This window comes from Schistocerca americana, chromosome 3 (assembly GCF_021461395.2).
Source record: "Schistocerca americana isolate TAMUIC-IGC-003095 chromosome 3, iqSchAmer2.1, whole genome shotgun sequence".
Lineage (NCBI taxonomy): Eukaryota > Metazoa > Arthropoda > Insecta > Orthoptera > Acrididae > Schistocerca > Schistocerca americana.
The window spans coordinates 779,719,208-779,742,451 of record NC_060121.1 but is presented as its reverse complement, the minus strand read 5'-3'; the positions used below and the strand labels follow the sequence as shown (position 1 = coordinate 779,742,451).

The window sequence follows — 23,244 nt, the reverse complement described above, 5'->3', positions numbered from 1 at the left end:
GAGGATAGGCTACAACCTTCACTCACTGTCTTCCCTAATACTGCTTCCCTTTCATGGACTGACTCGTAACTCGACAACACAAGTGAGAAAGATCACACTATCAATGTAATTTGTTTGAAGAAAACTTCACTAAGAAAATGAAATTCTATTCAGTAATATTTGTAAGACACATTAACACACGACTGAAGAGATGAAATATTTTTCAGCATTTACCAATACAATGCTTGCAAGCAAATCATTTCAAAACCACTGTAAAAAAAGGTAGTATACATGGCTGACTGACAAGTAGGATCATAAGAAGAACTATCTGTGTCGTAACGGCCCATTATTGTTAGAGGGCCCGCAGAACCGACACCCAAGATGGGTTGCTGACCCCCTTTTCAGAATTGCAGACACACATCAGCTGACAGAAACAATAACAGACTTTCCAAATAAACACAGAACTATTTTGTCAGACAACATGTGACAGTGTTCCACCAATCAGAACTCATGAATGATGTAGCACTCCACTGACCTGGCTTTATAACCGTGCCTAGATCGTCATTGTTTACCAACCACTAGGAACAGCTCCGGCCAGTACTTACGCTGGCTCTAGCATTGTATTCAGTCACTGTAGCAGTGTAGTAGCACGTCATATTAGGTATTGTCTTGAGTAGATTATGGTCAGTATTTTTCTTCCAATGTCTTGTTTTCTTATTTGGTTTGTAACCACAAGAATTGTGGGTTTTCTTGTTGTTCTTGCGTTTACAACTCAAGTGTATGCCAAGAAGGCATTTTTTTTCTTTTATTATAATAAAGTGCGTTCAAATTGACTGTTAGTTCTTTTTCCTGCCGACCCCAGGATACAACAATCTGCAATTCTCCCCCCCCCCCCCCCCCCCCCCTGCCGAAAAGCTTATTTCATCCCATTTAATATGATTATTTTCTATTTGCATTATCTTCATAACAATGGCGCAGAGAATATGCTACACAGAAAATAGACTGTTGCCAGCATAGAGGAGTCCAAGAACTACGTGAAAGACAGCTTGTGAAGAAACAACAGTACAACAGTGAGAAGCACAAGATGCAAAAATACTAGCAACAAGAAAGAGTTAAAAAGTGTGAACAGACAAAAACATATGGACCATTTATGAGAGCAGAAAAATCCCACATTCACTTTGAACTACTGTACCATTATACTTCATTACTAAAAATTTCATGTTATAATGTGAATACTTTAAATTGATAGAAAAATGGCTGTTCTTTAGTGTATATAACATTCATTCCTGTCTGTATGTATCTGATAATTGTTTTTGAAGCCCTTTTCCCCCCTATCATGCATAGGTTTTTTCTTGTATAAATTGCATTTTGTTTGTATTCTGAAAGAAATATTAAATCAGATGTGATTTGAAATTTTGAATATTGTGTATTATGCTTACAAGACAATCTGCAAGCTTTATTATAGGCTCTCAGTTTGGTAGAGAATTTTAACCATTTTTGCACAAAGAACTTTCTGTACAATTTTACAAATAATGGTTTCTTCCGGAAGGCTGCACATGCTTTTATCAGTTGCACAGACTCATACCTCACACTGGCACTCACAATGATTGTGCTACTGGCATTTACAGTTTACAAATGACGCTGCAACCGTAAGTGGGCGCATTTGAGTGGCTACAGGCACAAGTTATGTAGACAAATAACTCAAAAGCTACCTAAGTCACTGCTGTTACACACGTCTATGTGCCACACATTGAGCAGCTACTGGTAAATGGTTGCTTCTCACCCTTATTATTTGTTGTAACAAATAATTGATAATATTTTGTATGCAGGAAGAGACAGTACACTACATATCTTGAAGGCACTGTAAAAAAAAAAAAAAAAAAAAAAAAAACACTAACGATGTTGGCAATTTAAAAAAGAAATTTAATTAACAACTTTTGGTGTGACTGTAGTACATGAACTATCACACTTTTGCTGAATTGAAAGTCTTGTCTCTTATAAAGGACTGTGAGCAAATCGAGTGACTACCAGAAATACTTTTGTGACAACCTGCGAAGGAGCACATATACAGTACTTTAGTGGCAAATTTACACAATAAATTACAACACAATTAAAATCACTGTACAACATTTCTTATATCGTTGTATGAAATGTAAAATACTTCTGATGAGTGCATAAATAGCAACAAAAATTTTTTACATTTTGAGTAAATGGTCCATCATCTACACGGCATAAATTATACATGAAATGCATTTTACACTGTGTTTAATCACCAACACTTCTGTATCACAATAGAAAACCAGTCAAAATGCTGTGGTTCCAAAAAAAAGACATTCCATTCATTATGAAACGGCAATTTAGTCCATTGTGGAATTTAAATACCACCATTTGTTTCATCTTCACAAACAGCTCATCACACGAACACGCACAAGATGACGCACATTATCCGACTACTCCATGAACAGCTCTATGGAGAAAGGAAGTCAGTACCAGAATTTCACAAACACAATTCCTAAAATTGTCACATGCCCTTTCTCCATTTTTCAGCTGTAGTAAATTCAGTCATAGGTCTTCCACTCATACCACATGTCCCAATGCCAACACGTCCATTTACATTATCTGGTGATGCAAAAATACTTTTTCTTGTCATGCCCTTTTTGGAGGTCTGAAACAAAGTTGTAAAATTAGAGGAAAACATTTGAAAACACAAAATACATCTATGTGTAAGTGTGTTTATTATTAATAAATGGAAAATCCAGGATGGAATGATGTAACAATATTATGAGAAGGAAAGTTGCCAGTGCTGGAGATATAAAAAGTATTAGTTACCTGATCTACCCATCTAATCTTCAGCATTCTTTTCTAGCACCACATTTCGAAAGTTTCTATTATCTTTTTGTCTAATCTATTTATCATCCATGTGTCACTTCCATACAGTGCTACACTCCAGACAAATACTTTCAGAAACAACTTTCTGGCAATTCTCTTCTTCAGAAATGCTTTCCTTGTCATTTCCAGTCTACATTTTACATCCTCTCTACTTCGACCATCATCAGTTATTCTGCTCCCCAAACAGCAAAACTCCTTTACTACTTTAAGTGTCATTTCCAAATCTAATTCCCACTGCATCATCTGATTTTATTTGACTAAATTCCATTATCCCCATTTTGCTTTTGTTGATGTTCATCTTATACCCTCCTTTCAAGACACTGTCCATTCCGTTCAACTGCTCTTCCAGGTCCTTTGTTGTCCCTGACAGAATTACAATGCCATCGACAAACCTCGAAGTTTATATTTCTTCTCTATGGATTTTAATTCCTACTCCAAATGTTTCTTTTGTTTCCTTTACAGCTTGCTCAATATACAGATTGCACAACATTGGGGATAGGCTACAACCCTGTCTCACTCCCTTCCCAACCACTGCTTCCCCTTCATGCCCCTCGACTTATAACTACCATCTAGTTTCTGCAAAAACTGTAAACAGCTTTAGTACTTACTGAAGAAAATGTCATGCAAAACATAGGGTAAGGGAAATGTTTTCATTCATTTTTCTGTCACTTGGTTCAAATGTGTGTGAATGCCAAAGGGACCAATTCCATCACTTGGTCTGGCAGCTTGCCAGCAACAGACTCATCTTACAAAGCAAAACTAAATAACCTACCAAGATGCAATAAAGAAGATATGCAACTGGCTGAATATAAGATCTATAAACATTCAGTGGACTATGAAGACTACATCATTACTGTAGTAGTACATGGTAACTTCATAGTTTCTTTCACTGTCTCTATGGTAATTCAAATTCCATTCCACAGAGAACTCACAAAAAACTTGAATTATCTCTTGGTACAGAAAGTTATGGCAGAACAGAAATAATATAGGAGTGAAGGTGACAAATCAGTGAACATATAGTAGAGGTGCTGAGTTGTCAACAAGTTCATAAACAAAGACAGGAAACTTTGCTAACTTTGGAAGCCTTTTTAGAGTATTCAACCAGAACAATAAAGCCATACAACGCTAGTGAAGTTTCCAGCATTGTTTACATTCCCGTCAATGAACCAATGCGGCTACTATATTGCGAGTTGTTACCTTTGGTCCAAAATTATTTAATTATCTGTTGATTCCTTCAAACATTAATTTTCTAGTCAGCATCCCTATTCCTAGTCAGCACAAAATAAACCTAATGGAGTACCTAATTGTTTCCCGAGTTTGGTGTACAACTAACTCAATAAAAACTCATACTAAAAATTAAAATTCATACCCTCACCTACAGGCAGTTCCTGAAACCCAAGTTGTGTCATATAGGGTAACTGGCTTGCAACGAAAGCTGTTCAGTTAACTCAGTGCAACAATGTCACATGATGAAACAGCTATGAACTCATGCTTTGAATTATACAATGTTGGTAATTTTAATTCCAATTAGGGCAACTCTCAAAATCAATAATATTGTTAAATTTCCATTTGAAAATTGGACGAAGATCAACGTAAGCACAGCATCAGCATTTGCTGTGCAATAAAGGTGTGAACTCAGGGCAGTTACCTTTGAATTAAATGCAAGCCACTTATTCTTCTCACCCTCACGTTCCTCTTCCAATTGCTTGTACCTCTGCAACTTCTTTTGCTTTTTCTTCTTCTGATATTCTCTCTGTTTTGATAACGCCAATTTCCTGAAATGATAAAAAGTGTCACTTTATTTGAAGTTCAAGAGATTACATTTATTTAAGATACGCAACTAGCTATTTGTATCAATGTTACCTAGCATCTCTAAAAAGAAATTACTTAATTCTGAAAGGTGTCCATAGTCTTTATAACAAGGTTAAACTGCCAAAAAACCTAGTAAAACCCTATTATATGTAAGTATGAAAATTTAATCAACATATAAAATGTTACCTAGTTGGTCTTACATAAATTAAAAAGAGATCATATTTATTGAAGGCAAATACTTACTGGCATAAGAATTTATTTTATTGCCTTAGCTTTTTTGTAATATTAGAAACGCAGTTAACAATACTAAACCTCCACAAAAAATCTTTAACTTAACGTAGAAGTGTAATGACTGAACCACAATTTAGTCCTTTTCAGAAATCTGCAGAAATTTATTGATCTGAACTAACTTCTCAGCTCCTTTCTCTCCTAAATTATTTCTTAATATTGACCAAACAAGCCCGCAATGGGAGGTTCTCTCAATGTTTGGTTGCCGTGCTGACAGAGCAAGAAATGAGGCTTTTCACAAAAGTAATAAATTCTATTGGGAAGCTTCCCTTTCTCTCCCATTTTCAGTCTTCCACCAACTGTTTTGATGGAACTGTGTTACAATTACATCAGAAAAAATATTGGCAGGAAAATAATTAGACATAACACTTGCAATCCACTCTGGATGCATCTCTATGAGGTAGTTTTCTGCACTTTCTTCCTGATCAGCAGTTTACCTTTCCCTCTGAATCTTGGGCTGTAACTTACTAGCATTATACTGAATGGGTTCTAGTGTTTCTTCCTTTCTTTTTTATTATGTTCTTATAGGGTTCCACATCAGGGCTTTTTGAAATACCAATCCACAGTTCAATGACTTTTTCAATGTTTGTACTGCCTGCTTCAAGCAGGTCCAGGACTCTAGAAACCTCCAACAATTGTCAGAGAAGATGAGTGGCATCTTCACAAATTGTAACACCATCTCCAAGATTTTGCTAATGTTAGCAGGGACTTCTTCAGAGTGCTCCGTTACAATTTCTACATATTTAGAATCAAGCAGTTGTAAGAACGAGTTAGTGTTTCAATAAATTAAACTGAAGTGTTTAACTATAAATACCAAAAAAATCCCAAAAATCCAATACAACCCCATTTAAACCACTGGGTCTTTTTTTAAAACCCAGATTTTTCCAAACCCTGGTTTTTAGTGCTCTTGTTAAAACATTAAGAGATGAGTTTTGTGAGTATCCCATACAACTATTTAAAATCTCCTTTCTACTAAAAGTATTGGACAAACAAAGGTAACACAAAAGTAATATTGCAAGTATTTTTCTGATCATTAAGGTAAAAAAAAAAATCGATACTTTAAAACTCTATCCTAAAAGCTTCAGTACAACTGATGTCACACTTTCAAAAATGAAAGTGCTTTTTATCTGAAATTCATCCCATGACTGCAACTTATTGTACTCTACTTCAAATGTGTCAATATTGCAACAAAAAACTTAACAACTTGGAACCTCCTACCTCCCCGTCATTCCATACAAGTGCCAATTTTACAAAACAACTGATAATTCAAGGACAGTGTCAAAAATCTCTTCCGTCTTTCCTGGATAATAGGACGGCATTGCATAACCACAAGGCTATGATGTTCTCTGCAGGTGGTCCATACATTAACATCAGCACTCCTACGCTTCTGCCCTGATTACAAATCAGCATTTTCTCTTGTCACAAGGGAACAAATTGTCTTCATACATTATACATAGATTTGAATGAATGCTACAGCATACATGATCTGCCCACTCCTCCTTCATGCTACTTTGATGTTCAAACAGCTAGCTAACTGGATAACATTTGTTTGACAGCTTGCTTTCAGTTACTGATCTATCTAAAAGGCAAGTCCTAATCTGGAATTCCTGGAGGGCAGATCATTATCCACTTCCTCCTGAGCACTACCTCCAAGCGAGTAATGAAAAATTAAAGGCAGGAAAGCTCTCCACAATACAACTTTGTACGACTTTAGTATCTCGAGAGAAAATATTCATTACTCTCTCTTCCAAAGAGAAATTTGCAGACTAGATGTGCTGCAAAAATTTAAAACAGGATAAGGTATCCAAAGAACACAGGTAAGAAACATATTACACGGACATTCAGTGAGTAAAACAATACTTTTTTTTCTGAAAGCAGATTGGATTGGTTCATTTCCCTCCATGGAACACTATTTTCCAACACAATTTCCATTCAATATGGCAGTCTTACATCATTACTTGAAGGGCACGTATACCTCATGGTATCACTCAACTGCATCAATAACATCTCCATCACCCACATACCCCTTCCCATGCAGTGCGTCCTTCATTGGGCCAAACGGATGGAAGTCTGAGATGGTGCACAATCTGGGCTGTAATATGGACAAGGAAGAGCAGTCCAATGAAGTTTGGTGAGCTCCTGTAGAGTGTGCTGACTTTTATGATGATTAACAAAAAATTTTCACGAGCAGCTTCATAACCCACAAGCAATTCTGCACAGACTGTCCTTCATTGTTCTTTATGGTCTTCTGTTAGTCAAAAGGAACCCAGCGAGCACACACCTTTAAATCTCCAACAGCTGGATGTGTGCATCAGTACTACCATAATGTCCAGTTGTGCAGTGAGGTGTTTGTTAATTGTCGATCACCACGAATGTGTATGGTGCTCTGGTTTCCTGCTGAAAGAAACTTGGCGCCCTCACTATCACCTTCCCTTACCCTCAACAGCTCTCTCCTAACTTGATGCAACTGTGCTTGAAGTGCACAAATCTAGCCTTCCTGCTCCTCTATTGACCTACTGCTGCTGCTTCTTTTAGAGTTCCACGAAAGGACCTATGTGATTTCCTCAGAGTCTTCCCCACTGCGTGGTATTGATAACTACGTACTTACAGACAGAATCAATTCAATTTTACATAGTTTGCTAGTGAAATGCGGTATCACAGTGAACAGTAGTTGAAATTAAAAATTGTCAGTTTTATAATTTATCACTGCTTGAGAGTTGTGAAAGAAAACAGTTCCTTTGCAGTAATGAGATTCTTGTGCCTTTAATTACAGTAGACTAATAAAACGTTTATTTGCTACATTCATACTGTCTATAGTACTTTCTTCTAAAATAAGTCTCTGGAGAGGGATGTACATGTTCCTCTGTTAAAGTATATTCCTAATACAGAGGAGAACTAAGTAGGGAAATTGCTGATGGTCTAGTGGCTCTCTGTTACTAACCAGTAATGTAAAATGTAAACCCCCATCCACAGGCCCTGGCGGACCCAATGGTAATGAGCGGCCACCGTATCATCCTCAGCCCACAGGCATCACTGGATGTGGATACGGATGGGCATGTGGTCAGCACACTGCTCTCCTGGCCATATGTCAGTTTCCGAGACGGGAGCCGCTACTTCTCAATCAAGCAGCTCCTTAGTTTGCCTCACCAGAGCTGAGTGCACCCCGCTTGCCAACAGAGCTTAGCAGACCGGATGGCCAAAAATCCAAGTGCTAGCCCAGCCCGACAGTGCTTTACTTCGGTGATCTGATGGGACCCAGTGTTACAACTGCAGCAAGGCCGTTGGCATTGCTAACCAGTAACATTCCTAATATCTTGTTCTCACTAGCAGCTAACACAATCTGCGATGACAGTTTATTTGCTCAACAGAGAAGTATTAGGGGTATTCAATAAGTAATGTAACACATTTTTTTCCTCGGCTAATTTTGGTTGAAAACATATCATTTGTTTTGGGACATTGCGGAACATTCCCACTTCAGGCCTTAGAGTTTAAGTTAGACAGGTGGTGGCACTATATGTAGCCTTCCAGATGGCACCTGTAATGGAAGTGTGTTTCAAATAGAGCTGTCATCGAGTTTCTTTCAGTGGGAACCAGAGCGCCACAGATATTCATAAGCAGCGAAAGAAAGCACTACGAGTCTTTGTGCGAGGTGTCTGTCATTATCGCAAGGTATCGCAAACCTGTCTGATATCTCACATGCTGACTGTCCGACACAGCTGCAATGTTGAAATGTGCAGTCACTGTAATTTGAGGTGATCAATGGAAACAATCAAACACCTTGCTGCACAACTGGGAGCACAGTGAGTACACTCATTTAAATACTCCAACTGTTGGACACTTGTGTCAGCATTATGTCAGCTCTACTTGAACACACCTCTGATGCAGATGCCATCTTGAAGGCTATGTATATAGCAGCCACCTATCAAACTTAATGAAACGACAAGAGCTGAAGTGGGATGGGGCTACACTAAGCATGATCTGCACTTCAATAGGTTTGGGAGAGGATGGTTGGTGGAGTTCATTGGTGAAAATGTAGAGATATAAACCATGACAAGGAGCTCCCCTATTTTAAAACAATCTCAAGCAGCTTAGTCATCTCTGGACGGCTTATGTGAGAAAGACAGTATCACACTGGAGTATTTTGTTTTGTTTTAGGGCGCAAAAACAACTGAGTCATATGCGCACATGTCAGAACCAGAAGATAAAAAAAGGAGTCAAAAGTGACTACACATTTAGCCTAACTGATGGAAGGAAAGAGAGATGAAAACAAATACTTCCTCTTGGAGAAATGTCCACGAAATATGCCATACAGACAAAGGAGGTCCCGACCTAAAGATTAAATGTCCTTCGCCACATTGCTGAAGTAAAACTTGGTCAACAGCCTGGACGTCATTCACTAAAATGGTTGATAACTCAGACAGCAAACATACATTACAATGTAAGTGGTTAAAAAAAATGGCATTCGGTCAGGAAATGGTGAACAGTCAAAGCTTGATGACAATGAGCACAAATTGGAGGGGGTTCATCACTTAACAAATGGTGATGGCAAAAAAAACACACACACACACACACACACACACACACACACACACACAAGCAGTGGGGAGAGGTTTAATTCCCTGGAGTTGTTCCAATGAAGGAAGATCAATGGTGACGCCAAAGTGACACCACCTGTTGACAGACAGCAACACGGAGATCAGAAGAAATGGAAAACTAGCAGGCTGAGGTACGATGACTGTAGGCTTGGCAGCTTCAACAGCAGCCTCTTTTCCCATTGGACAGACATGACCAGGGACCCACATAAACATCGCAGAGGCTCCCTCAAGGGTGAGCAAGTGGAAGCTTTCTTGGACTCGTTGCACTAAGGGATGGACTTTGTACAGTACACAGAGGCTCTGATGGGCAGAGAGAATCGGAGCAGATGATACACTTGAAGAGCCTGTGTCGTCTGATGTATAGTGTGGCCTGATATACCCGGCACGGTAACTCAGCGTGTTCGGTCAGAGGGTTAGCTGCCCTCTGTAATAAAAAAAAACTGAGTTAATTGATCAACGATGAACTGAAATGGGTGTCTTGGGACGTCCGCCCCGGGCAGATACAATGAACGAAAACGAACATAATTAGATTAAAAATAATACAAGGCACAGAGCTTTGCTATAATTACTGAGCAGTGTTCCGGAAGCCAAGACCTAGAATGGTTGGTGCCATAGATGAATGCACACCTGACACCATGGTCAGTCTGAGAGCTAAGTTCCGTGCAAAGATTGAGAAACTTACAGTGGTAGATCAAATCTGGATTCGTGTCCTCAGGAAGCTAAAGAAAATCCAATGAAGCTAGATTAGTGAAGGATTCACATCCATCGGGAACATGGAAGGTAGGGTGGAGTTAAGCTGCCACAGCAATAGCGGAAATGAACTCAAGGAAGTAACAGAGAAGAGGGACTGTCAGTCGAAGTAGTCACCAAAGAAGAAGGCATAGGATGGGTGGCAAGGCAAGGAAGAGAAACAATATGCGTATCAGCTGAGGACGACGTCACATCGGTATGACAGCAGTAGTTCGGCAGCTCCTGCATAGAAACTTTCAACTGGGCTAGTGTAAAAGATGCCAGTGATCAAACATATGCCACAATGGTGGATTGTATTTAAATGGCATAAGATGGACAGACATGCAGATGCGTAAATGAAACATTCATAGTGTAGTTTCGAATGGACAAGGGATCAATACAAATGGAGGAGGGTGGTCTAATCCATTCCCCAGGAAGTACCACTGAGGACACTTAGGACACTGGGGGATCAGGTTCAGTGGGCAGCCAGGTGAGACACATGGGAGGACCAAGAAAGTTTTTTATCAAGCATGAGCCCCAGGAATTTGTAGTTTCAGCGAATGGAAGAGCAACAGGTCCACAGTGTAAAGATGGCAGAAGAAACTGACTGCTGCCATAAATTCATGCAAACAGTTTTGTCAGTGGAAAAGTGAAAGCCACAGTCTATTCTCCACAAGTAATGATGATCGAGACATTGCTCACGACACCACTCAAGGAGACAAGTCCATGGAAAACTGCAACAGATCACAAAATAATCAACAGAAAGGGAGCCGGAGATGCACAGCAGGAGAAAGGCTATAATAGGGTTAATGATGATAGCAGAGATCAACGCCCAGGACGGAACCCTGAAGCATCCTGCTTTCCTAGATAAAGTTGTCCGACGAGGTAGAACTCACACGTACCTGGAAAACTATGTCTTTTAAAAATTCCCGAAGAAAATGGGGCAGGCAGCCTCAGAAGCCCCAAGTGTAAAGAATAAGGAAGATACCAGTCCTCCAGCAAGTGTCCTAGGCTTTCTGCAAATCAAAAAACATGGTCATAGTCTGGTATTTCCTCAGAAAACCTTTCATGACATGGGTTAACAAATTGATGAGATGGTCAACTGCAGAACGGCGTGCCCAGGTCTTGTGGTTTATGTACTATGCCTGCCACATTCAGTTCTTAGTTATGGAGATTCTTTTCTGGGGATTGAAGGCACAAAACATGGACACAGTTTTTAAACTGCAGAAAAGGGCCATAAAAATAATAACTGCAAGTAGTGGCTGAGCTCATTATGAAGTGCAGTTTTAAAAAATTGGCATCCTTACTGTACCAAGTGAGTACATATACCAATACGTAGCGCAAATCATGGAAAATATTATGTAATACCACACTAACAGTTCTACAGGACGTGAAAAAGATTATTGAAAGACATTAGTTTAAAAGCCAGCTAAAAAGTTCTTCACAAGTAAGTAATGCATATGACACAAAGATTACTTAATGGACCCACAGTAGTGGATAGTAATGAAAGGGGATAACTACAGCACCTTGTCACATTTCAATACATGATTATGGTTTACTGCTTTCAGAAGGATCTTGTGTCAAGGTGTGTAATACATGATAGTAATGCAAGAGGGCTTAATTTTTCAGGTGGACAGTAGCACATACTTGAATATGGAGTCTCAAATTGAGGCTAGAGGCACAGCATCACCTTCTCAGACCAGGAATCATCAGTGTGCATCTCAGCATGATTGTCCTTAGTGTGTGAGCAGTGAAGGAAGAAACTGTCTCACATTACAAGTTACCTGAAACACTGTGTGCATAGGTAAGGCACTGCAGCTGTTAGGGCACTGACCTTATATTCACGGAGACGGAGCTGTGTCCAGCCAACCTGATTTGAGTTTTTCATGATTCTCCTAGATCGCTAGGCAAATGCCACGATGGTTCCTTAATAAAGGCCACAACTGACCATCTGTCCCGCCCTCTTAAAGCATGTTATGTATGCTGTGTTGTATTTTGGCCTACTTGTTGCCATTACATTATATTGGCAAATCCTATATCACTGCGAGATGATCCTTGGATGAATAAAGATATACAGATAAAATGTTCAGAATATAATTGGCCCACTTGCTATTTCAGGGTAACAAACAACTGTACTGAAAGTGTTATTTTATTGGTAAAAGTTATGAAGAACACTCCCCTTCCAACAACAAGTTACGAAGAACGCTCACCTTTCAACACTATGTACATTATATGAATCAAAACATTTGTCAAAGACTTACCATTTGTCTACTACGTTTTCTGAATTTACCGTGCAGGTTTAGTTTTTATGATGAAAAGTGTATTAAATATGGCACAAAAGTAAACATTAGGCTACACCATAGACCAATCTGTTGCCACAATGTATATTCCGTAATCAAATTTGCCAACTCACAATCAAATTACGACTTTACAACCTAGCATTAGACCTTGAAAACACTACAGATCACTCGGCCACCACAACCAACATATCAGGGGATGACACATACCACATTCTAGCCATTTAATGGTATAAATCATTCCTCAAGCTCACATACTTAGCTTTACTATCAGCTCCATCTTCTGCTGGTCTCTTTGCACCAGCCTTCAATTCTTTCAACAGCGCCACTGACGTAACTTCTGAATTTTTGTAATTGTCGAACACAACGGAGACTTCATCTCCATCTTCTGTTATGTCTTCGATTGTTGCCTCGTAATATCTGTGAACAGATCACACAAAATCTGAATGTTTGTTGGGTACAAGTACAAGCTGACACCAATTAAAAGTCGTTCGTGTACTGTACAATATAGTGATGAGTCCTACCAATAGCACATTTACAAAAACAGGACATTTTCATGGCAAATTTTTAAAAGCAATCAAATTAAATGGGGATTAATTTTAAATGAAGACAAATGCCTGCAACTAAATTTTCGATGACAAAAGATATAGAAAAAACTGCCTGATACATTTATAATATGTTTGTCACCTGTGGAACAGGTCGAGAATCACATTTCTCAACAGTGATTTCTATGCAGAAAGGAAAAATGGGAAGTTGTGGAAAGGACCTGAATATTTCTTGTTTCATTAGTACCAGTTTCTGATCTCACCTTCAATATTAGGATGTCACTTAGGTCTGGCACATTATATGGCCGAAATTCAAATCAAGCTGACAAAATGACCTCCTGCAAAAGTATAAATTAATTCATAACAAGTGCATGGAACAATAAATATACTGACTGTACATCAGATACTGACATTTGGTCGGAATGCATACCATTTCGAACGTTCATTAAACAGTCTCATTTTAGCAGGCAATACTGGAACTGGCTGATAGCATCTTTTTCAATCATCTTCACCGGCAGACTCCCCTATTTCAGGTTTTTACCCACATTTAAATAACAAGACAATATTTTACACAACTAAACCTATAATTGAAATATGACTGATTATACATTACTAATTTTTTTCGCACTTACATAAAGCCAACAGTTTGTCTATTGATAACATTTCCACTACTTAAAAAACACACATAATTTGGCATAAGAGCTGTAGATTTGACTACAATACTATAAAAATGCTGTCATAAATTCAGTGGACCATTTTTTAGTTTATATAACAACAATTAATCTAGGTCCCACTCCAATTCCATTCCTGTTACTATAAGACTTAACACAGTAAGTAAATAGAACCACAATATTTCCTAATTTTAAAGACTTTAGAACAACAGAATTTTAAGTTTAAACTTACTGCCCATCTCCACTCCAAATTGCAAGACACCTATCTCCAACTTTCCAGTCCTTTCGAACAGGTACAATTCTGCTAACATTTGGTTCTTCAGCAGCCAAGAGCTTTGCTGTAAGTTCAGCTTCCTCTATACTTGAACTTGCTGTAAAAAAGTTATTTTTCATATAAAACTCGATAATAAAATAGGCACAGGATTTTTTCTGAAGACATATTAATATATGAAAATGGAAGAAAGCATTAAAATTTTAATTCCTTTGTGGAATGTATGTGGTCATGAAACTTCTTAAACTTCTTGACATATTACATCTGTGTGGCACACTGGGACATCAGATCATACTCTTTGTTGCAGAGTCAGTTTTTTTATTTGAAACAAACTTTGGACAGCAAAGCAGTAATTTTCCCACTTTTATTTCAGCTGTTCATGTATAGCAATGTATCCAGAGGATTACCTGTGGAGTTTAGAAATGTAGCGCAGATACTGACAGACTGAAGCTTTGTGTCTTGTTACCTAGAACACTCAACTGGCACCTTAGACTTGTCCGTAAAATACAAAGTTTTCATCATGCCCTCTTACACAGTTTATAAAGACACAAAGTTTCATTAAATTGTGTTCTGTATTTCAGATTGAACGATTTCATTCAATAGTAATATTCACTAGCATTCCGAGATGTCTACCATAAATTATCTTAAGGGCGGTTGTGGATTAAGTGTGCCACCCACTTTGCCCCTTAAATCTTAGGATTGTGGTGACAGCTTGATCTGCAGCACAGCCCAAGGTGTGTCTTTGCCTAGACAGCAATAATTCGGTTGCGAGTTGGCACAACCAACAAAAGTGAATTCAAAACACAGGTTGTGATGACAACTGAAGTGTAATGGAGCCTCAAGTCTGTGTTAGGGTCACTTCAATTCATGTTACCATATTTAACATGCTTTTCATTATAGAAATTAAAACTCTGAGATAAATATGGGAAACTTATATGACGACCAAATTTTGGATGACTATTTTGAGGCATTATGTACATACAAGGGGGACCCAAAAGTAACAAAAGTTTTTCTCTGGTAGTTGGTATAATATTACTTCTGCATTATCCCGCAAGATGCCTTTGCTAAATACCAAAAGTATCAGTTGCCATAGCAAACTGATGTGGAAATCTTATTGCTATCAATCTGTTTTTGTAAGCACTGTTTCACATGTCTGGCAATTTTTCACCGTCTGACATTAAATACCTACATGCTAAAATCAGGTGCTATTTCCCATTAGGAAATCAACACTAGAAACTATTTCAGTGCTTCAGATAGCTTACGGGGAAGCAGCTTTGAGCCAGATAAGGGTTTATGAGTGGTTTACTTTTCTTAAAGGTGGTCAAGTGTCAACTGAGGAAGAATTATGATTGAGAAGTCCCTTGACTTCCAGAATGGATGAAAACATTGAAAACATCTGTGTTGCTATCATGTTTAATCATTGTAGAACAGTCAGTGAATTGGGGGAAACAACTTTAATATTCTGGAGTTCATGCCAACGAATGCTGACTGAACAAGAAACACGTTGCAGTAAAATTCAAGCAAGTCAGGAGAAATCCTGCGTGAAGACAATGTCTGTCTGCTTTTCGGCATCAAGGGTATCATCCATGATGAATTTGTTCTCCAAGATACCATGGTTAACACACATTATTACTCTGTCCAGTCAGATTAGTGTGACCACCTGTTAAACGCCTGAATAACCACCACCTTTTGCAGCATCAGTCACTCTGAGATGGGCAGGAAGAGTCAGTGAGATTCTGCAAGGTAGTGACAGCGATGTGGAGCCATGCTGACTCTAGTGCCACGGTCACCTGCACTAGAATTCTCAGTTGAGGTTCCATGGCACAAAAAGCTCTATCGAGGTGGTCCCACAAGATTCTTGATGGCTTTAAACCTGAGAAGATCAGTGGCCAGGGGAGTATGGTAAACTCATTCTGGTGCTCCTCAGAACATGCTCATACACTGCAAGCTGCTTGACACATTGCACTCCCTGCTGATAGGTGCCATTGTGCCAAGGGAAAACCAACTGCATATAGGGTAACTGGATAGATAAAAGAAGATCTGTTCACCAAGCGGCAGCAGGAGAACACATAAAGAAAGCTTTTATTTATGCAAGCTTTTGGAGCCAGTGGCGGCTCCTGGCAGAAGCGCAGAAGGAGAAGGAAGGGGGGGGGGGGGGGGGTGAAGGAAGACTCAATAGGTTTAGTAACTGGGATACATTTTGGAAAAGGGTCAGGGAGACTGACTGCATGGGATGAGAAAGATTCCTTCTCATCCCGTCCACTAAGCCTCCCTTCACTGGTGTCTGCATGATTCTTCCAAACTGTACCCCTGTTCCTAAACCTCACCAGTCCTTTTCACCCCACTCGCTTCCCTTTCAACACTCCTCCCAGAAGGAGACATTGGCTCCCAAAGCTTGGACAAGTAAAACCGTTTTTTGTGTGTGTTCCCTGCCGCCACTTGGTGAGTAGATTTTTTGTATCTATCTAATTACATTATACTGCCAAAAATCGACTATTTTCATTGTTATAAACTGCATGTAGGGATGGACACGGTCTCCAAGGATAGATGCATGCTTGTATTGATCCACTGCGCTTTCCCGAATGGCAACATCACCTAGTGAATGCCACGGAAACATTTGCCAGACCATAACGCTCCCTCCTCGGGCCTGGACCCTTTGTTTTCAGACATTTCACAAGCAGCAAGCATTGGTGCTGTAGTGCTTCGAGAATTTCGTGGTAAATTCTAGAAACATTTGGCTCTCCACCAGCTTGAACACCTGATATTTTAATGACAAGGGTGAGAGAGCCTTTTTACTGTGCCACATGTCTGTGTGTGCAGGAAGGGCAGCTGTCACGAGGAGCCAGGAGCTGTGTCAGATGAGCGGCCCCGATAAGTAGTTACAAGCAGTGGCCTAGAAGTTATATCAAAAAGTCCAAGAATATTTGGATAATGTTCCATGGTGTGTGTGGTGTCACGAGGATTGTTACAGAGACAGATGAAGCGTGTTTTATGTAGAGACTTTTACTTTATGTCTTGACTCTGCCTGAGGCAGAACATATGTAACTTTATGAATGTTTAGTAGATTCTGACATTTATCTTGGAACCAGTTGGTTTGCTGGAGTTTGTAGAGAATAATTGTTACTTTGGGACGAGTCGAAAATATATTATTGTTGAACTGACAAGAGCCTACAAGTGCATAATTTATTTCGAGAGTATAGAGATGGTTAATAATAGTCCCCTTAACCTCATACAATCTTCGGAGCTGAATTAAACAGTGAGGGCAACGTAGCTGATAACCCAAAGAAGAGGATCAGCTGCACGCACAATGTGTAAGTCAACTGGAAGAGACGTGCAAGTCTTGCAACCCAACACAGCATTGTCTCTTGTCGTCCAAGAAAGCATTAGAATGTGGCAACCGAAGTGACAGGACAAGAAAAAAGCGGGAATTTTACGACAGAAATCGAGATAAGAACATACTGTGTTGCCATAGCAACCAGAAGTAACAAGACTGAGAAACTGTTTCGAGTAATTGCGTGGTGTCCAATACACCGAAGGAAGAAAGTTGTGAATGCAACACAATATAAGACGGGAAAAAGTAACAACGTCAAGAGAACGGAGAGAAGATCTCAACTTTTTGACTAAGGAGTTTTTAGTGTGGGGAGGAAGTATTTCTCACCCATACACATCATGCCTACGCCAACACAGTAGCTAACAGACGTCGACGCAGTAACCCGCCACCATTGCTGACTTCGCGTCCACTCGCCGATGCCGCAACCAATGTTTGACGCTGCCGGCGCCCTTGCTATTCACTGGCACTGATTCTACACCTGCTCACCAATGCAGCGTAAAATTCTATGGCGGGCAAGTGTGAAATAAAAAAATTTTATTATTCTTGTAAGAAGTGTTACAAAATACTGTGGGGTGAACTTTTACTGTGTAATTGGTATAACTGAAATTAGTATTACATCCTCAGAGAGCTGAAGTCTATAGAAATATGGATAGCTTAAAACAGGTCGAGGAGAATCAAGAACCAGCTACGACCATGGAAATAAGTAAAGGGGTGCCTGATGGGCCGGAGTTGGTAAAGGCTGAGTTGATAAAGTTATTCAAAGTCCAGGAGAAGTTTTTTAATGCTTTTAGTAAAGATTTAGATGACCATTTCAAAGCCCAGAAGGAATTTTTTAAAGCTTTTAGAAAAGATTTAGACAATAGTTTTAAGAAAAACCTAGACTTGATACACTCAATAGCTACTAAAATAGATACCCAGACTGAAGCTATAAAAGCCTAGACTAAAGTTTTATGTGCAACTAAGTAAAGAGGTAGACTCTGTACATTCTCAGTTACATGCTCTGAATGAAATTTGAAAAAGCCAAACAACAAACATAGATTCATTGTACGTCAAAGTAGACACTCAGAGCAAAGAATCTAGTAATCTGTGCGAAGGCACGATTGCTTTGGAAACTAAATTTGACGCTGAATGTAATAATAAAGAACCCGATCTCAATGAAAAATTAGAATCTTGTGAAAATGTATGTAGCGTAATATTAAATTTAATTCTGTATGTCAGGAACTGAATATCTTTAAAGAGCACAGATCGACCTAAGGAGTTAACATCGATTATTCAATCGAAAATTCCAGGTGTTAGTATACGAGCTGTTACTACATGAGCTGTCAGTTCGCAAATAAATAATGCAGAACAAAATTTCAAAGAAAAGATAGTCAACTTTAACATTATAAATGTAAGTAGCCTGGCAGAACTTTTGAGCTAATTATAGATCGAGAAATTTCCGAGAGTATAATCTCCGGAAACATTGTGACTGTTGCTTTTTCCAAACCTGATGATACTAACAAGGTTATGGATGAAGAATTCAAACTTGTCCATGACAAAGTAGAAAATAGAATAGCTTTACCTGATGTTGTGTTACCTAGTACAGTGGCAATTGTTTTGTTGTGGGGAGACTTTCACACAAAATGTAACAAGAGGTACTGGTATGGACTTGCTCAAGTGAGCTTAGTATCAGACCCATGGGATATGGGTAGAGTCATATCTGTTCCCCAGGGATGTTAACATTCTGTGTTAACGGGCGGAGTGAGGACCGTCGGATCCTCAGTTGTTTTCGGTGTTACTTCCACATTAGTTTTCGTACACCAAATTCCCTTCAAATATTCTATAATCTATTCATAACCTCTTTAACTATCCCATCATGTTAGTATTTAAGTGACCGAATATGACTGCAAGATAGTGACTAATTTAAGAGGATCACAAATGAACCATGATCTCTAAACATGGAATGAAATGAATAGAAGATAGGACTAGTAGAAAGGTAATATCATGATACTATTCAAGAAAAGTAATATCTAGACATAAAATGAACAGAGTACTTTATGTGTGTATGAAAAATAGTTTAAACTGAATGACTAAACAATTATGTTAGCGTAGTGTTTAATTTTCTATTTTTATAGAGTAATTTTATACCTTTTGTGAGATTTAAAATAAATGGGAGGTTTTGTATCATTTTTGGAAAGGGTGGGTAGTTTAGGTACAAACATGACTAACACCTCTCTCTCTCTCTCTCTCTCTCTCTCTCTCTCTCTCTCTCTCTCTCTCTCTCACACACACACACACACACACACACACACACACACACACACACACACACACACACACACACACCTACCTTTCAGACAACCCTCGCAGACAAGTGTTTCTGATTCTTCACCATTTGCCGTACCATAGAAGTTGCTAAGATCTTTCTTCAGGGACTTCAAAGATGAAGGTGAGAATGTACATTCTGTAGGAGACGTTCAACATCATATCTCCTCCGGATTCTCACTCAAGTACCGGCAAAGTAGGGATCCTGGGAAAGGGGGGTGGGAAGAGTTTCCTGTCTTTGGGGCTATCTTCTTTCACTTCTTCGATCTTAGCAACTGTTTATTTTTTTTCCTTTCTTACTTCTCATCTGAGTACCGGTCTATCTTTCCCTCTTTCCATATGCATACATTTGTATCGCTGAAATCCTCATTCTGCATGGTTTCCTATAACCTTCAACTTATTTCAAATAAGTAGGCTGAAGAATCAGGCTACACACAAAGCTACACTTAGACACAAACATGAAAATTATGGGTTAGAAACTTAAAGCGATGTTAGAACCTCCAAGAGATGTAGGGGAATAAAGACCTACGTACATCTGGGTAGATGCACATATTGTATGGTTGATACACGACAGTTCTACATCACCCCCTTTTGTTCCTTTTGTCACTTCTTATATATTTATACATAGGTATAAGAACAGAGACAGTTCTATATCACACAAGGAAATGTGAGAAATGATGAGCTAATGAGCATCAGCCAGGGAGGAACTAATGGTGATAATTATGTAGGAATATCAGTCGAATATTTGTTCTGACGATTTGTACGACAGCGGAACAAGTCTAGAATAAGGAAAGGTATGATATAGTGAATTCTATATAAATATGAGGTCTACTGAAAGCGCAGAAGTTGAAAAGTAGTGGAGGACTCTAGGGGATCAAATAAGGTACCAAGAAGTAAGATAGAAGCGTGAAGTGGAATTGACTTTCGCCAAGTAATATTTAGCAACAGAATACATAAAGACGTATACTAGGGCAGTGAACTATGAAGCCTACTCAGGAAGGAGAAGGAGGGTGAACCCAGCATTTATTGGATGAAAAGGGCAGATAGGCAGACCCAAGAGAGGCTTACCTGAGCTAAGGGGAGGGATATGTAGTGCTTCGAGACTTTCAGGGTGAATTCTAAAAACACTTGGCTCTCCAACATCTCGAACACCTGATATTCTAATGACAAGGGTGAGAGAGTCTCTTCTGTGCCACACAGGTCTGTGTGTGCAGGTAGGACAGCTGTCACAAGGTGCCAGGAGCTGTGTCAGATAAGCGGCCCCGACAAGTGGTTACAAGCAGCGCCCTAGAAGTTATATCAAAAAGTCAAAGAGTATTTGGATAATGTTCCATGGTGTGTGTGGTGTCATCAGGATTGTTACAGAGACCGATGAAGCGTGTGTTATATAGAGACTTTTACTTTATGTCTTGGCTCTGCCTGAGGCAGAACATATGTAACTTTATGAATGTTTAGTAAATTCTGACATTTATCTTGGAACCAGTTGGTTTGCTGGAGTTTGTAGAGAATAACTGTTACTTTGGGACGAGAGTCGAAAATATATTGTTGAACTAACATGAGCCTACGAGTGCATAATTTATTTCAAGAATATAGAGCTGGTTAAAAATATTCCCCTTAACCTCATACAGTCTTCGGAGATAAATTAAATGGTAAGAGCAACATAGCAGATAAACCAAAGAAGAGGATCGGCTGCATACACAATGTTTAAGTCAACTGGAAGAGACGTTTGAGTCATGCAACCCAACACCACACCGTCTCTTGTCGTCCAAGAATGCAGAAACACAAAGACACAAACAGGAAAAGTACAGTTTGAGTGCTTGTAAGAACCATCAAGTGTTGTAGGGGGAAGTGCGTGCACATGGTAAAGCATGAGCACATGGTATTATAGGTGATGGTTCTACATTGACTAATTCTAAAAATGTATATGTATATAAATAAGAATGACTTGACAACTTGTTGAATAGTGGGGCTCTCTGATGACCTAAGTAAAGATGGTGTACCCTTTGATAACGTAAGTATAGAGGTATGGTAGGGAGGTTGAAAATTAAAGGAGGACTCTAGGATACAAAATGAAGTATTAATGAGCAATACTGAAGAATGAAGTAGATTTTGTAATTTTACTGGATAATATTTAGTGATAGTATACATAAAGATGTATACTAGGGCGATGAACCATGGGGCCTACTCACAAAGGATAAAGGGGGGTGCATCCAGCTTTTAGCGAATGGAAAACAAAGGAAGATAGGCAGACCAATGAGAGGCTGACCTATACTTTGTGGGCAGGGGCACCATAGATTATAGGAAGAAGAAAGGGGTGTACCTACCAGAACAGCAGGAGAAAGGCTACCAATACATAAGGGATGAGTACTGTTCCCAAGGGGAAAAAGGCAGCATAGTGATAGAAATCACATATTTGGTGGAATTATTCTGGTTAAGTTTGAATTCTTAATGCCTCTAGCTTTATTAAGATTTGTGGATGTTGGAAAGAACAGGCTGATAAATTTTGTTCCTCCAGACTACAGAAAGCTGTATAGGATAGTACTAGTCCATATGAACAAAGGAAGGAGTAACATGAAGGATTAAAGGAAAAGGGTAAAATGTTTAAGGGTCCACAACAACTGGAATTCACGAGTGGAATTGAAAGACGTAGCTTATCCTGTGAAGTTCAAGAATTTATCAAAATACATATATATCTAGAATTATGAAGTAACTGAATATCTCAAAGAAGTGGATTGTTATTCAGTATGATGTCAATGTACATATTGAATATGTATAAAATATCGAGTGTTCGAGGTAAGGAGAGGGATATGTGGTGCCACAAGAATTTCGGCATAAATTCTACAGACCCTCCGCTTTCCACCATCTCGAACACCCGATGTTTTAGGTAAGCGTGTGAGCAACAGGAGAGTGTCTACCATGCACTGGTTTTCTGTCTGCACAGTATGGACGTGTGTCAAGAGAATGCCACAAGGTGAATGGCTGATCGTTGTGGGCAAGAGGTTGCCTCACTCGTCACAGAAGTTACATGACCAGCACTAGGAGCAAGCGTACCTTACTCCGTGACGGTGCTACGTCAGTCATTATTGTGAACAGTTGAATGGTGTAAGAGAAAAGAAAAGACACTTGCTTTTACTTACTTACTTACTGACACTCTAAAGTTGCGGATGGTGGACTTGTGAGAACCTTGAGAGATTTTTTGGAACTATATTTATTGTAAAAGTAATCAATGGTTTCTGATGGACCGGGACTCACTGGATTTACAAAATAAGATTCATTCATGTGAAACTTATGTGGTGTTCTGTTTGTCTAAGTGAAATATAGTAGGGTTGGTTTAAAAGTATCCTGATTGTATGCAATCATTTGAAGAGTAGAGCAAATTCCTCCAAACAGTATCATATCTTTGGAGAAGAAGTTGGGCAGACCGTCGCAGCCAGCTATCCTGAGAAGAAGATCAGCAAAGCACCTCCAAGTATGTCCAATGATGAAGGGGATGTGTCGAGTCTTGCATACCAGTACCACACTGCTTCCTCTAG

At 39.1% G+C, this 23,244-nt stretch overlaps 1 protein-coding gene across 1 annotated transcript in view; it reads right to left on the bottom strand.

The window, feature by feature from the left end:
- Nucleotides 1-1,881: 1,881 nt before the first annotated feature.
- Nucleotides 1,882-23,244, bottom strand: part of LOC124606914 (survival of motor neuron-related-splicing factor 30) — a 35,165-nt gene continuing 13,802 nt past the window's right edge. The window contains exons 3-6 of the mRNA XM_047139018.1: nucleotides 14,038-14,176; nucleotides 12,848-13,009; nucleotides 4,517-4,643; nucleotides 1,882-2,644 (exon numbers count right to left, since the gene is read on the bottom strand). Coding sequence (XP_046994974.1) covers nucleotides 2,501-2,644; nucleotides 4,517-4,643; nucleotides 12,848-13,009; nucleotides 14,038-14,176 — 572 coding nt within the window. The 3' untranslated portion in view covers nucleotides 1,882-2,500. The remainder of the gene's footprint in view (nucleotides 2,645-4,516; nucleotides 4,644-12,847; nucleotides 13,010-14,037; nucleotides 14,177-23,244) is intronic.